Consider the following 15,843-nt stretch of genomic DNA (forward strand, 5'->3'; position numbering starts at 1 on the left):
TTCTTGAAGTGAACTACTCCTTTAATCACAAACTCTGAGTTGACAGTGAAAGTTTGTATCAAGCTTTGTGAGCCCACTGAATCTGATCTAAACCAGGTTAGCTTTATCGGGTTTTGTCAACTCAAAACTTACTCTGAGTTTGTTCATCTCACGTGCTACAGGCCACAGATCAGATGTGATCCGTACCATACAAACTGTTTTCCTCTCTCATTCTCAGGCCACTTCCCCACTAACTGTAGAGATGTACAGCTCCAGAAAGGTGTCGTCTCTGATGGTGAACAGACATTGAAAATTGATGGAAAAATTTTAAAAGTAAGATTCCTTTTTAGGTCTCATTTGAATTCCTGTTAACATGACATTCAGCTCTTCTTTGAAACACTTCTGAGAGAAGTTAACTTTGTTATTTCAAATAATGAATTCCCGATTTAAAAGAATTTCATAGTTTAGACATTACCTCCTCTATTCCTCAGATCTACTGTTCAGAGATGAACACTGACAGTCCTAAGGAGTATATCACGCTGATCACCGGAGAAGAAGAGAACTTCTCTGAAGTCTTCGGATACAGGTTACATTTAACCCTTTGGCTTCCACTGCGAGTGTATAAATACGCATTATTGCGTTATTTTGTGTGCTTTTACAAAATACATTTGTATTATATATTTCTATTCTTTATTTTTTCATCAAAGAAACAACATTTCTTTCTGTTCTTTGTGTTGTTGTCCAGGCTGATGGACCCCACACAGTGCCCATCCAACCTAAGCAGGAGAGAAGATTGCCAGTGTAGAAGAGACTACACAGCTGCTGGTCTTTCTACCTTCACAAGAGTTAGAATGGACCTCGGCACAATGACCATTATAAGTAAGCCTAGCTAACACACATTTTTCCAGAAATTATTCTTGAAAAAAGTCTGGTCTCTTGTTCATTTGTTCATTGCCCTTTTAATCTTTAATACGCCTACCTTAAATGTATAAATGTCATTCATTCATTTTTTTTTATTTTTTTATCTATAGCCACAGATTGGAAATTTGCCTTTATCCACGAAGGGCATAGGGTTCCTTTTGCAACGGCAGGAGACTGCTATAGTGCTGCTCGCTGCCCACAGGTAGGTAGCACACCCCGCATGGCTTTTTGACGTTTTCCCCTTCAACTTTGAAATTGCTATTTATATAACACGCAGTGTTTCCCTGACTGTTTAAAGCATGTGAATATGAGACATGCAATTGGCTGTCTGTTGCTTAGCATCTAGCCATAACATTCAAACACTGCGTCATTTAACAGTGCATAAATGCTAATTAAAATGCATAAATAAGTGCTAAAGCATATTTGTGAAACATTCCTCTATCCAGAGTTAAAACCAGGTTTAATAATGATGATAATCAGGGGTTAAGTGCAGTACGAAAAGCTGAACATTTGTATTCTTTCTATATAAACAAATAAATGAATGACATGTTTGTCTTTGATTAGTTTACTCATCCAGATTTTAGTGTTCAGATAGTATGAGGTTAAAAGTCCTGCTTCTGCCACCTGTTGCCAGGAGGTATAATGTTGTGACTACTCAAACAATGTGCTCTTCTTTTCAGGGCCGGTTCAGGATCAACCTCTCAGGAACAGGATTTAAGGTGACAGAAAGCACTAGGTGGATTTCCCAAGGGAACTACGCCACAGCTGACATTCACAGGTCTCAGGTAAGTCCACCACCATGTACTGACTTAAAGAACACTGCAGAAACTCATTCATTGAAATCATAAAATCATGTATTTATACAGTTCTTTGTAATAAATTTTTATAACAAATTTATACAATTTCTATTCAGCCCATTATGGTGTTGTAATTCAACATTTCCCTTTCAACATAGTATATATATATATATATATATTTTTTTTTTTTTGTAGTATGAAAACAGCATTTTTAGGAACTTGATAAAACAAAAGATACTCTAGCCAATGCAGACTAGAAGGTCTAATGATTAGAGTTAAATGTGTACAAGTTCACCTGACCATGTGTTGTTCCTGGAACCTGCAACTCTAAATGAATAGTAAATTAAGTATATTGTCCTTTTTTTGTGCTTCTTATTTGTTTTTAAGCACATGTAGTACATCATTCATCTTATTTGGTATAACTGTCCTTTTGATGGAACACAAATGAGCAGCTGCTGTGTAGATCCAGTCTTTCTTGAAGTCAGCAGAGGGATAGTTTTTGGAAGAGATTAAACAGGATTGATTCAAAATGATCCACTGTTCTACATCAAGAACTTTGGAGAACATGCAGAGAGAGAATTGTATCTTTAGTTGAAGTCAGTTGAGGTGTGTTTTCATGCCCTTGGGGTTTGAATTTCTCAATTATTTTATAAAATGATTAAGGAAACTTTACATGTACTTCTTCTTGTATCCACAGGATGGCAGTAGAGTTTCTGGGATATGTGGTGGTTACTGTGGAAAATGTACTCCTTCCTCCAGCCCTGGACTTCTTGTTGAAGTGTCATGATGGCAGAGGTACTGGTCAGGTCTCCAGACAAACCAGAGGAAAGTGTATAACCTGTTTCTAAATACTTATTTCTACTGTCAGACTTAATTTATTTGAAAGGGAAATCTAAATTCTATGTGCATGATACATACATACAGTTATATACAGCCATACAGTTCACTTATGAGCCATTATGAGTGATGGAATACCAATATAGGTTCTTTGGCATCTATTTAGCTGAATGTATTTATACAATTCTGTTCAAAAGCTTATTGTTGGTAAGTTCTTTATTTTTTGTGATCTCTTATGATTTTAAAATATATTTGAAAGAGGTTTTTAAACTTGCCAATTAATTTAATTTAAAATATAGTAAAACAGTAATATTGTGAACTATTTTTTTTTTAAAATATAAATCTTGTGTTTTTGTCTTTACTGTCACTTTTGATTAGTGCTGTTAAACGATTCATCGCAATTAATCGCATCCAAAATAAAAAGGTTGTTTACATAATATATGTGTGCATACTGTGTATATTTATTATGAATATATAAATATACAAACACATATGCATGTATATATTTCGAAAATTCCAAAAAAGTTGGGACACTGTACAAATTGTGAGTAAAAAATGAATGGAATAATTTAAAAATCTCATAAACTCTATTCACAATAGAAAATAGATAACATATCAAATGTTGAAAGTGAGACATTTTGAAATGTCATGTCAAATATTGGCTCATTTTGGAGCAATATCAGAAAAGAGTTTCTTAGAGAAAAATTGAAGTTATCATCATCTACAGTGCATAATATCATCCAAAGATTCAGAGAATCCGGAACAATCTCTGTTTGTAAGGGTCAAGGCCAGAAAACCATACTGGATGCCCGTGATCTTCGGACCCTTAGATGGCACTGCATCACATACAGGAGTGCTACTGTAATGGAAATCACAACATGGGCTCAAGAATACTTCCAGAAAACATTGTCGGTGAACACAATCCACCGTGCCATTTGCCGTTGCCGGCTAAAACTCTATAGGTCAAAAAAGAAGCCATATCTAAACATGATCCAGAAGTGCAAGTGTTTTCTCTGGGCCAAGGCTCAGTTGTGACAAAGTGGAAAACTGTTCTGTGGTCAGACGAATCAAAATTTGAAGTTCTTTTTGGAAAACTGGGATGCCAAGTCATCTGTAAAAAAGAGAACAAGGACAACCCAAGTTGTTATCAGCGCTCAGTTGTCATATCTGATGGTATGGGGTTGCATGAGTGCGTGTGGCATGGGCAGCTTACACATCTGGAAAGGCACCATCAATGCTGAAAGGTATATCCAAGTTCTAGAACAATATGTGCTCCCATCCAGACGTCGTCTCTTTCATGGAAGATCTTGCATTTTCCAACATGACAATGCCAGATCACATACTGCATCAATTACAACATCATGGCTGCGTAGAAGAAGGATCCATGACAAGCCTGCAGTCCAGATCTTTCACCCATAGAAAACATTTGGTGCATCATAAAGAGGAACATGCGACAGAGAAGACCTAAGACAGTTGAGCAACTAGAAGCCTGTATTAGACAAGAATGGGACAACATTCCTATCCCTAAACTTGAGCAACTTGTCTCCTCAGTCCCCAGACGTTTGCAGACTGTTATAAAAAGAAGAGGGCATGCCACACGCTGGTAAACATGGCCTTGTCCCAACTTTTTTCAGATGTGTTGATGCCATGGAATTTAAAATCAACTTATTTTCCCCTTAAAATTATACATTTTCTCAGTTTAAACATTTGAAATGCCATCTATGTTGTATCCTGAATAAAATATTAAAATGTGAAACTTCCTCGTCATTGCATTCTGTTTTTACTCACAATTTGTAGTGTCCCAACTTTTTTGGAATCGGGTTTGTACATACATACATACATACATACATACATACATACATACATACATACATACATACATACATATATATATATATATATATATATATATATATATATATATATATATATATATTATTTATAAATATATTTAATAGATATATATGTGTGTGTATTCATATATGCATAATAAAAATACACAGTACACATATATTATGTGAACTAAAACTTTTATTTTGAATGTGATTAATCATGATTGTTTGACAGCACTACTTTTGATCAATTAAATGGTTAAAATGGTTGAAATCCAAGCTTTTTGAACAGTAGTGTATGTTATTCCTAATTATTTATGAATGGTATATTTGTTGTGAAAATTTCAGTGATTCAGTGCCTTCTTGAATTTTATAGATGATGTCATGTCTGGTGAGTTTAGTATTTTTCTTGTAGATGGAAGTACAGCTTATTTAACCATCAACTCACCGGTCTAAAGAAGGCTATAGAGACGGGATGTGAACTTGTGTTCAGATTTTTGTTCTGACAGAGCAGGAAAAATCTTAGTGGGAGAGAAGTGTTCAGATAAATATCTGAGAAGGGGAAAGAGAAGTCTGCTTATAGCAAAAGAGAGGAATTTGGTTGGAATTAGATAAAGGTTTACGAAATTTGAATTCTAAATTGTCAAGATTTAACATGTACAGTTTAGGTACTTGTATGTACATTTAAGCTAGTAACATCTTGGGGTAAATAAGGTTAAAAAAAAATAGGTTACCATCCTAGTGACAGCTTTGGGGTTTGTACATTTTATTGTGAGAGTATGAAGTTGGTCATCCTGTTCATTGCCCAAGCAGTACATTTTGAGACAAAGTGTTTAGCCTAAAGGAAATTCAGATGGTTTAAGACATTTGAATCAAATGTTGTAAATTAATTAAGGCTTTCTAAATATCAAACACAGCCAAATATCAGAAGAAGTCTGTAGCCAGAAGCAGTCTGGAAGAGGTGACATGGCTCAAAATTATGCCTCAAGTTTGCTGGGTGAAGTGCAGTGTGATGTGAAAGGTTTTTTTTTTTACATTTTTAAATTCTACCTCGGCTATGCCAGTTGAAAGCTTTTATCCACTTCATAACTTATTGTATAATTATTGTAATAGCAAATTATGTTTCACTAATAACTGCACTGCCATTATGTGTATATTTTATTACTGTGTATTTATTGTGGTGATAATTCACTGGTACATTAAAATCTATTGGCACAATAATTGATGCCAATTGGAATATTGAAATATTATTATTTTGGTGTATTCATTACATAGACCATTGCAATAGCGAAAGACAAATATGCTCAACAGACGGATAAAAAAAATACAAAGACAATACTGTAGTACTTGAACACATTTTATAACATTAAAGTACTAAAAAAAACATTCACAAATTGGTCTTTGCTAAATGGTGCTATTTTATATATATATTTGTTTTTAAATTAAGTATGGTTATACAATTATGAGATTAATTTATTTGTGTTGTCTTTTAAATGCATATAATCTAATAATTAAAAAGGATTTTTGAAAACAACAAGGCCATTATCTAGATAATAATCTATATTTTCTTAAATATGGCAGAAAACTATGCATCACTTTGAGTAATGCTGAATGCCTGAAGCTATTGTTGTAAATGATTAAATATCAAATCATAAATCAGTTAATTTTGCATGTGAATAAAGTTATACAGAACGTTTTATTAATATTTTAAAACATTTTATACACAAGAATATAATTTGTAAAAATATCTTAAACTGTTTCAATCCATCTTTTAATAAACTAGTAGCCTATTATATTAGTCTTTTTCATTTCTTTAATGGTGGTAAATAAATGCATTTGTTTTTTAATTATATGATTTTTTCCCATTTACATTTGTTTTCTTTTCATTTTTCATCAGACAACATTTTCACATAATATTTATGTTACTGTTACATATTATAGTTCAGTTGAGCTGCTTGGAGCAGGTTGTGCTATGAGTTATGTGTAAAATTATGTATATGAATTATTTAATGCAATGAATTTGTCTTAATAAAGTCTACAATAGTCTTTAATGTCAAAATGAATATAATTTGTATGCTTCACAAATAAATTCTCTTTGCTATAATGTTGTGATGTTATGTTATGGTGTCTCTTTGTTTAAACTAATGCAGCCAGACAGACAAAAAAAATAATAATTGCCAGTGAGATGTGCAAAATAAAAGTCTTTTTAATAAATTATAGTTTTGATTGATTTGGGTAAACTATCACTGGGCCGTGTTTTATGAGATTCACCCATCTTTGTAGTCACAAAGTAGTCCATCTTTGAGTCTTCTTTGCTTTTTAGTCTGAGGGTTTTTAAACTTTTTGTGTGGCCATGTTAATTTATTTAAGGCCAAGTGAAGCACCCAGAAATCTGTTGAGACAGGTAATGTTTCCTGTCCAGTTACTACACAACTTCCGCTAAACACCAGGAGTCACTGTCTTTGACTGTCTTTGATTAAACCTGTGCTAGTTAATATATCTGAATTCTTCTCAGAAAAAAAAAAAAACAGTTATGTAAATAGTTGATAAACATTTAATATGTTATCTTGTTTCTTCTTGGTTTTTCTCTGGCTAGTCAAACAGACTGCATTCAGACTGATTGGCCAGAGAGGATGGGAGTCAAAACTCTTTGTATTGTTTCACAAACTTTTATTATTTACATTAGGTTAAAGGTTGACTACATTAAAAGTTGTAGAAAACATCATAGTCAGTTGGTAGGTATTTACAGCTCTATTTAGTCTTTGTCAGTTTTGTAGACATTCACTGCACATACTCCTACACCGAAGCTCTGAGCTTGCTCTTTGAGCTCGAGTGACTACTGAAAACCAAGACCTCACTTATCAGTGAAGTGATCAAGGAAATGTCTCTGTAAGGCTCCTTGTCATACTGCTTTGTTGATCTCACTTTCCTCTAAGTGCATCTCACTAAATAGCAAGAACAAAAAATGTGAAGCATCTCGGCGCTTAGCAAAAAAAAAAAAAAAAAAAGGAAAAAAAAAAACTTGTGCTTTTTATCATTTCATTAAAATATCAATTTTTAGGTTAAGCATGCATTTATTATGGTAATCAAACATATTCAAAATAATGGAATTTACCATCAACAAATATACACTCGCACCATTGTAAGAGAAACGCTTTTATCAAATTAATCCATTCACATGAATGTTGATTTTTGTCGGTTTATTTTTTTACACAGAGACTCAAAACTTTAATTAGAAATAATTACACAGTCGGTTTATATAACTGCAATTAAAGAAACGCTCTCACACATTTTCACAGGAATGTACCTGACATTTACTGGGTTAGATGAAAAAACCGCTGGCGTGTCCGGAAACGCAGTAATTTCATTCACAAGCTCACATGGGACAGACTGAGAGAGAGAGAGAGAGAGAGAGAGAGCGGAGATGAACGTCTCCACCGATGCTCTCTTCCTCATATTGACTCGGTGACCCGTTTCACTGCGCTTTGACACTCAATCCCTCACGCTGTCTGTCATGTTTGCTCGAAGCCTTAAGAAGAGAAACTACAGTCGGTCGGTGAGTAAATTGGCACGGGGTGTTTACATTTTAACGATTTGTATTTTTACGCACGGTGCATCAGTAAGACATTTAAGTATGGGAGTCTTTGTTGTGAGTTATTTGGACGGAAATGAAAACGCTAGATGTGATGAGCGTGCGGACAGCTGGAGCTGCTCAGTGATGTGTGAAGTTATGATCAACAAACACTCAGCTCTACGTCACACAGGTTTGATACCTCAGCATGAAACGCCTGTTATCAGATTGGTGTCTCATATTTGCCAAAAAAAAAAAAAATTGTATTGTTAGATAAACAAATGATTTTTTTTCTTAAGTGTGACATCATGTTATGATATGAACACATTTGAGCAGATATGTTGCTGTTTGAATTGTGTTGGGTGAACAAAATGTTACATTTTGAACAGCTGCATGCCTTTTCTGAGAAAAAAAGAAAGTTTTAGCAATACATTAGCAATGTAAAATGTTAAAACTATACTTGTTTTAATGTAACACTATGCTTTCAATTTTATAATTACAATCCATCAGTAAAAACTAAGCCATGAACCACTGACATGTTTACATGTAGGCTACAGAGATCATGATTTAAATCAGTGGGCTAATTACACTAATTATAAACCCTGTAAATATTATGTGTATCAAATATGGTAGTTTTATCTGTATTATTACTCATTTAACATGTTTCTTTTAATGCCGCTTTGACGTAGTCGCCATCTTTCAGAATGATGAGCTGAAAATAAACTGCTCTGCTCAAGTGACTGTTCAAACCTGCCATGTAAAATGTTATCAGACAATATCAAGATTCTTTTTAAACCCTTACAATGCAAATTAACATTTTAGTCACTGGTGGAATTAAGTGTATGCAACCTAAAAACGATTTGGAGAAGTACTACAGAAAGAGAATGTAAGTTCACACTATGTGTGCATCAAAGTGTGCACCTACAGAGTATGCATTTTACATTTGGATGTTCTTCATGCCATATACATGCATTTACGTAGTAATCCCTTTTCCACAAAGTTCTGCATAAATTCAGTTTCTATGGAAAATAACTCTTGGTTTTCTATTCAACCTCTGTAGTCCACTGTGCTTGATGACTTAGAAAGAGGACAACCTTGTACCTCATGTGGAGAGCAGTGTCCTGGCTTCGTTCTGCATAAGTGGAGGTGAGACCCCCATGCTTTTTCTTGTTTTACTATAGGTTCAGGCTTTTCATTCCTTTTGGTGCAGGAGAATCCTCACCATGCATTTCAAAGTTAGGGTTGGTGTTTTGGTGCAGTATATTGTATGTATTGAATGGCATCAGCATTTTCAAGCTCTTGGAATGTTAAGTGGAAATTTAGAGGTTCTTTGCCTTTAGATAGAGTCACCATAGGAGGATTCAATAGAATCGGAATCGAGCTGACAGTGCGTGTCTGAGCCAGCTGGCAATTTGCAGGACCTGTATGTGCAAAGATAACAGCGTACACGAAGCTAGCTATTCATGCTTTCCAGGACATTCAGGCTTCCTTTTTGCTTGGGTGAAACCAAAAGCCATCATTTTGTTTTTTTGGCTCAGTAGTAGATGAACTGCTGTGCTTGACCACTTTGTGAAGCGGAGAATGTGATTGGTTAGAATTAGCGGAAATAAAAAAGCAGGAATACAACAATAAGATCACGTTTCATCCCATCTAACAACAAAATCATATTAAAATAAAGGGATAGTTCATCCAAACATTAAAATTCTGGCATCGTTTCTAACATTCATGTTTGCTTTATTAAGAAGCTTTGGAGTTTTAGGAGTACAACTGAGAGGGGAGTAGCTGGGATGGAGGGTAAGAAGTACTCCTCATCTGCCTGCTCTCCATTGCTGTAAACTATTACGGGGCAACAGTCAGCTCTGGAATGTGCCCTTAATTGCAGTGCTACAATAAAACTAAATGGTCTTCTAGACAAACTTAATGCGGACATTTGTAACATAGTACTTGGCATCCGTCTTTGTGTGTGTGAGTGGGAGACCTATGGAACTGTATGGGGTCTCTTACACAACAGTAGCTCCTAAAGATTTTTTATGACGACTGCGACGGGACATGTTTGAATGCAGATTGCTATCTGGATGGCTATTTAGCTGTGTGTGTAAAAGAGAAATGGAGAGAGTTTAAGTAAAATTTGACCATGATCGGACCATAGACAGAGCAAGTAGGTGTCCATGCTTACAAAATTTTAAGCATGCATTCACGTCGTGCATCCTGAAGTTTAAGTTCATTGTGCAGTGGCTGGATCATTGGATTTTCCAACTGGATTCCTAAGAGTCTGTGGGGAAAATATATAGATGCACCATTTGTTGGATAATGAATTGTATAAATTGTAAGATATGAAATGGATGGTGGCAGTAGGAATAACTTTTGTTTTATGCCTACCTAAACATAGCTGTCCTGTGACATCACCAAGATTGTTTTCATGTGTCATATAGGGACTTTGTTTATAAGCAGTGGGGTAGAGCAGGGGTCTTATGAATTGGTGAAAATGAAAAGTCCATGCATCAACTCACATTACATTCCAACACTTTTAACATCTGCAATGCCTAAAATGTCCTTAAATATTCATAAATCTCTAAATATTATTGAGACAGTTGGAATATCTGCTGGAGCTGGAGTCTATTTTCCCTGCTGTGCTGTGCTTCCACCATTGTCTAAAACCAAAAGGGCTATCCTGGGGTATGAACACTACTGTCTATTCAAGGATTTAATTAGTGATTCACACAGTTTTGGGCTAGAATAAACTGCATTGTGGACCAGACATTATTCCTATACGCATTAGTCTGTTTATGTGAAACTTGTATAACTAAAATAATTTTCCTGAAAGTACCTTAATGATATTTTTATTTGTCCAAGCTGGAGTCCATCAGGTTGTATTGGGCATGCTATGTAGAAGGAACGAACCAAGATGGTAGCATGCATGTGTAACACGATGACTTAATTAATTTATGAGAGCTGTTGGCTTGATTGATTTCTTTGTGTTAATGAGTCTCATTACTGCCCCTATTTGCATCAGTGCTTTGAGTATTTGCTATCTGATCAGCCAGCTTATATGACCCATTTACTCAGGTTGGCATGTAGCTGTAGGTTGTAGATGCTGATTCATGATGATCTGTATACAGAATAGCCTTATATTATATTATCTGTATTTATTTTTGGTTTGTTTCTGTATGTTTTATTTTTTGCAAATGTTAAAATATAAGAATGGTCAGCCCACAGTTAGACTTAAAAGTCTGTTCATCGTAAATTTCTTTTTTATCAGCAGTCCTCTGGTATTGCCATTGTGTGTAACTGTTGTTGTTAGAGAGCCAGCAAAACTGATTACTGGTTAGTCTTTCATGGTGACTTCTGTGACACACAGCATGACACACACTTAATGCTGTTTGGTTGCTAATGCTCACTTTTTCCTGTATACAAGACAATTTACTCGGTAGATGGTCCACTATTTTTGGAATTCTGACAGATAGTGTTAGCATTTGGTAAAAATATCTTATTTTAAGCATATTTAAATATGGAAACCAGGACAACATACTGATTAAAAATGATTTCTGGAGTGTAAAAAAATAAAATCAATTGTAGCTGCAGGGAGAGCTGCTGGACTCTGTCCTCCAAGTAACCTCCTCCAATCTGCATAACAGGGTCTTTCAGTGTGTTAACAAGCGGCCCAGCCAAACCAATCCGTCAGGGCAGTCTGGCACATTGAATGGGCCTTTAAAGTGGAGTCTCCTTTTCAGCAGGTCAGGAGGAGGAGAAAAAGAGAGGGGAACCTTGCTCCTCAGACATATACAAAGAGGGCAAGAAGGCATAACAACATTCACCTCTAATGGAAAGAAATCACTATATCCACTCCCAGTGTCCTTTGAAGTGATAACCAGATGAGTTTATGTTGCCTGTTAACGCTTAGTCCACTCATCAAGTAAATGAGCTTGGTTTTTGTTGCTTATGTGACCATCTGAGGTTATTTTGACCAAAGATTTGTATTTTGGGGCCTGTGTTAATTAATGGGCTACACTATAGCCGTGCAGATGATTCACAGGTTGACCATTCAGATTCAGACAGTGCTTTTACTGGGGGGTTGGGACGACTGTGGGTGCATGTGGTTGTCTTTGATTGGGTGTAATGATAGGGTCGTTTATTTGCCATTGTGGCCACGGAAACGGTGGGGTGGGTCACATACATGCAGATTGAGGCCCACTAGATACACAAATCACAGCTCGGTGCTGGTATAAGTAACAGTGGGCATCAGAAACCAAGATGCATTCAGGTTAATCTCTAACTGGAAGCTTAACTCTCTCTCATGGGTTTGGGAAGATTTTTTTTTTACTTGAGCTCCAAAACAGTACATTAGTATTTTAAGAACATGTGACTTTGAAGACTTGAGGAATGGCTATTGAAAAAATTCCTTTGCCATCACAGGAATAAATAACATTACAAAATATGTTAGTTCTTTCTTTCTTTTGTTTCTTTCTTTCACAGTGTTACTGTTTTACTGCATTTTTGACAAAATAAATGGATTCCTGGTGAACATAAAATAATTATTTCAAAGATCACAAAATCATCACAAAAAATGGCAGCAATTTTTTTAAAAAGTAGTATATACTCCTTATCTATTTCTATCTTGATATAGTTCAAATTGAAGAGTTTATTCACAAAAACCAATAACTCCGTTCATCATGTTTTTGTTATGTTGTCATGTTTTTGTTGTGTTAGATGTATTTTTAATTAATGTTTTAACCTGATAAAAATAACCCAACTGCAGTTTGGTTTTGATTTTTTGCAAATGAACTCTTCAGTTATTTGACATCTATCTGTTTGTAAACATTTTTCTCTTTATAAATATTGTACTGCAATTGAAAGAGCTTGACCTGATTCCATCAATTATTTTTTTTTAATACCTTATTATGAAGTGAAAGTGACATGACATACAACCAATTATGGTGGCCCATACCCGGAATTTGTGCTCTGCATTTAACCCATCCAAAGTGCACACACACATCAGTGAACACACACACCATGAACACACACCCAGAGCAATAAGCAGCCATTTTTGCTGTGGTGTCCGGGTAGCAGTTGGGGGTTTTTGCTCAAGGGCACTTGAGTCGTGGTATTGAGGGTTCGAGAGCGCACTGTACATTCACTTCCCTCACCTATAACTCCTGTCGGCCCGAGACTCAAACTTGCTACCTTTGGATTACAATTCTAAATCTCTAACCATTAGGCCACAACTTCCCTCTTTTATTATTCAATAAACTTCAAAACTGACCTTATACTGTAAAACATACCCAGATCACCAATTCACCATTTACAAAAGTTAACATTATTCAGTATTTCTTAAATTTAGTGCATCAAATATATCTCTTCACTACGACCAGTATATGCTGCTTTGTTGTTGCAGAATTGCCTATTAAAATTAGACTTTGGCTAGACAAGATTGACTTAAGAGGCCATTTCTCAACATCAGTGATGCTTTTTTTTATGGAGAGCTCCTCTGCCATGAGGAGTTTGGTATCACGAGGTTTCCTTTTGAAAGTTTTCCTTTTGATTTGGCCATGCATTTGTGTCACAGGAAGAAAAGAACATCTCTTGGGTTTGGTTTGATCACACCTTCATATTTTACACCTAGCAGATGCTCAATAGCGCTGGAGTGGGTGTAATTGGAGAATGTTTTTATCCCTTTGTCTCTTAAGCTGTAGAGCTAATGATTACAGAGGAGTGTGTATGTGTGCCAGCTTTTGGGTACTCCATCTTTACCATAGTGTGCTTGGTTTTCACTACCCCATTATAATGTATTTGAAAGAAAGAGAGCATATGGGTCTATTACTGGTGTCACATTGCCTTCAGTTCACTCTTTTTCTGACAAATCAGCAGGCTTTATTGTAGTTATGTCATCATGCAGACCTTTGTTAAGAAAACAGTGTTTTTGAACAATCTTGTCCTGTCATACAAAGCATTACGTTCATTGAGACTGCTTATGTAATAGCAGTGCTGGTAAATTGCAGTCTGTGATTTAAAAGTTCAGACTTGTTTTGATGCAGTTTTTACGTCATTCACAACACTGATAATTGCAAAATGACTCAAAACCAAATGACACTCGGCAGAACCTTGGCAACAAAACGAGACGTAGTTTGTTGTTATGCAAGTACATTCAAATGCCATTCAGCTTTGAAGACAGTGATTACTCATTATTAAGCTCTTTGAATGTTTATTCCTTTTTTGCAATTAGAGAAACTCTTTCAGTCCATAGCCTAATTCATGCATCATTCAGACTTCATCTCTCAGCACCAGTGGCTCAGTGATGTCTTGTTGCTCTCATCAGTGAAGGGCATATTTCAGTCTTTGGTCAACATCATTTTCTAATAGAGAACAGCTGGGTTCCCTTCCATTTATATTATGCTAAATATTAATTTTAAGTCTTTTTTTTTTAAGTCCATGGTGAACATTCCACAATCTAAATCTGACAAAAGTCCTTATCATGTCAAGAGGCCTGTGACCAGGGTCCTGTTTACACCTGGTTCAAACATGCCTCCGATGTGTCTCCTGTGACCACTGGTGATCAGATATCAACAAGGGTCTGTTGAATGACTGAGTGATTCAATAACTACTTTAAATGTGTTTCAACGTGGACGGACGAATGGACAGACAGATACATGGATGTAGAGACGGATGCTTGGAGAGATGATAGATGAATGGATGGATGGATGGATGGATACATAAATAGATGGATGGACAGATGGATAAATTAGTTGAAAGATGCATGATTGGAGAGATCATTGATGGATGGATGGATGGATAGATAAATGGATGGATGAACAGAAATATGCAGGTAAATAGATGGGTAGATACACTGACAGATAGGTAGACACAAGGTTGCTGTGATGAAGAGATGTGAAATGGGAAGATCAGTGTGGCATGAAATGAAATGGATGAAATGAGTTATTCTACTGCAAAGACTAGTGATGTGTGCAAACATAGGGCTGCAGTGCAGTTGGTGGAAGAGATCAGAGATTGTTGTTGGCAGTGTATGAGAAGAGAGCTTACGCCTTATTCTCTCTTTGTCCCTGAGCTCAGGGTCAGTTGTCTGCTTGATCTGTCCAGACCAGCTGCAGCTGCTAAACACAGAGATCATGTCTTCATCACCTCTAATTTACTTGCACAAGAGCCTCAAAGTGCCACTGGAATCCACACCCAGTTAAGTGATAGAATAAATGCATGGAATGTATGTGGATCAAATGCTGCATTAAAAATGCATTTAGTCCATATTTGGCCTTTTGTCTTCCATCTCCTGCAGCTGGCACTAAAGGCCCTCTTCTGAAAGTTTCTTAAACTTTCTTTCCCCTTAATTCCCATATATTAAACAATAAAAATTGCTATTTTTATATATCATTGGATCACAACTGGATAGAGGTTTAAACATTGAATGCCATGAAATTACGCCATACGAACATACTACCAGCTGCCTTAAACAGTTTTTAGTCCCAGAAGGGTAATGTCTATTCAAACTGGATGGCATCTTTCCAAAATATAAAAATATGTGTGTGTTTTTTTGTCAGTTTTGGAGATTATGGCTAGTTTCATCATGTATCAAAGCTGTTCTGTTTCATATTTCAAATGTATTATATGTAAGTATGCACTACCAATAAAAGTTTTAAATAATTAAGACTTTTTTAAATGTTTTTGAAAGAGTTCTGTTATGTTTACCGACATTATTTTTTGATTGCTTTTGTTTTGAAATGTAAATTACTCCAGTAACAACAGAGATGAATTTTCAGCAGCCATTACTTCAGTTTTTAGTGTCACATGATCCAACAGAAAAAAATCTTTATGCCCTATTATTAACACTTACTGAATTTTTATTAATGGCTTGTATTAGTATCAATATTAAAAATCTTTTATTACATTATGATTATAC

General features: G+C 35.6%; 2 protein-coding genes across 2 annotated transcripts in view; both read left to right on the forward strand.

Moving 5' to 3' along the window:
* LOC113110992 (A disintegrin and metalloproteinase with thrombospondin motifs 9-like) overlaps positions 1 to 2,746 on the forward strand; it is a 38,851-nt gene extending 36,105 nt beyond the window's left edge. Inside the window, 6 exon segments of the mRNA XM_026275349.1 lie at positions 218 to 312; positions 471 to 565; positions 725 to 858; positions 1,011 to 1,102; positions 1,581 to 1,685; positions 2,395 to 2,746. Of these exon segments, the coding sequence (XP_026131134.1) occupies positions 218 to 312; positions 471 to 565; positions 725 to 858; positions 1,011 to 1,102; positions 1,581 to 1,685; positions 2,395 to 2,484 (611 nt within the window). The 3' untranslated portion in view covers positions 2,485 to 2,746.
* A 5,036-nt stretch (positions 2,747 to 7,782) lies between these two features.
* LOC113110993 (prickle-like protein 2) overlaps positions 7,783 to 15,843 on the forward strand; it is a 72,415-nt gene continuing 64,354 nt past the window's right edge. Inside the window, exons 1-2 of the mRNA XM_026275350.1 lie at positions 7,783 to 7,922; positions 8,998 to 9,083. Of these exons, the coding sequence (XP_026131135.1) occupies positions 7,881 to 7,922; positions 8,998 to 9,083 (128 nt within the window). The 5' untranslated portion in view covers positions 7,783 to 7,880. The remainder of the gene's footprint in view (positions 7,923 to 8,997; positions 9,084 to 15,843) is intronic.

The sequence above is a fragment of the Carassius auratus genome, chromosome 11 (genome assembly GCF_003368295.1).
Source record: "Carassius auratus strain Wakin chromosome 11, ASM336829v1, whole genome shotgun sequence".
In the NCBI taxonomy this organism is placed as follows: domain Eukaryota; kingdom Metazoa; phylum Chordata; class Actinopteri; order Cypriniformes; family Cyprinidae; genus Carassius; species Carassius auratus.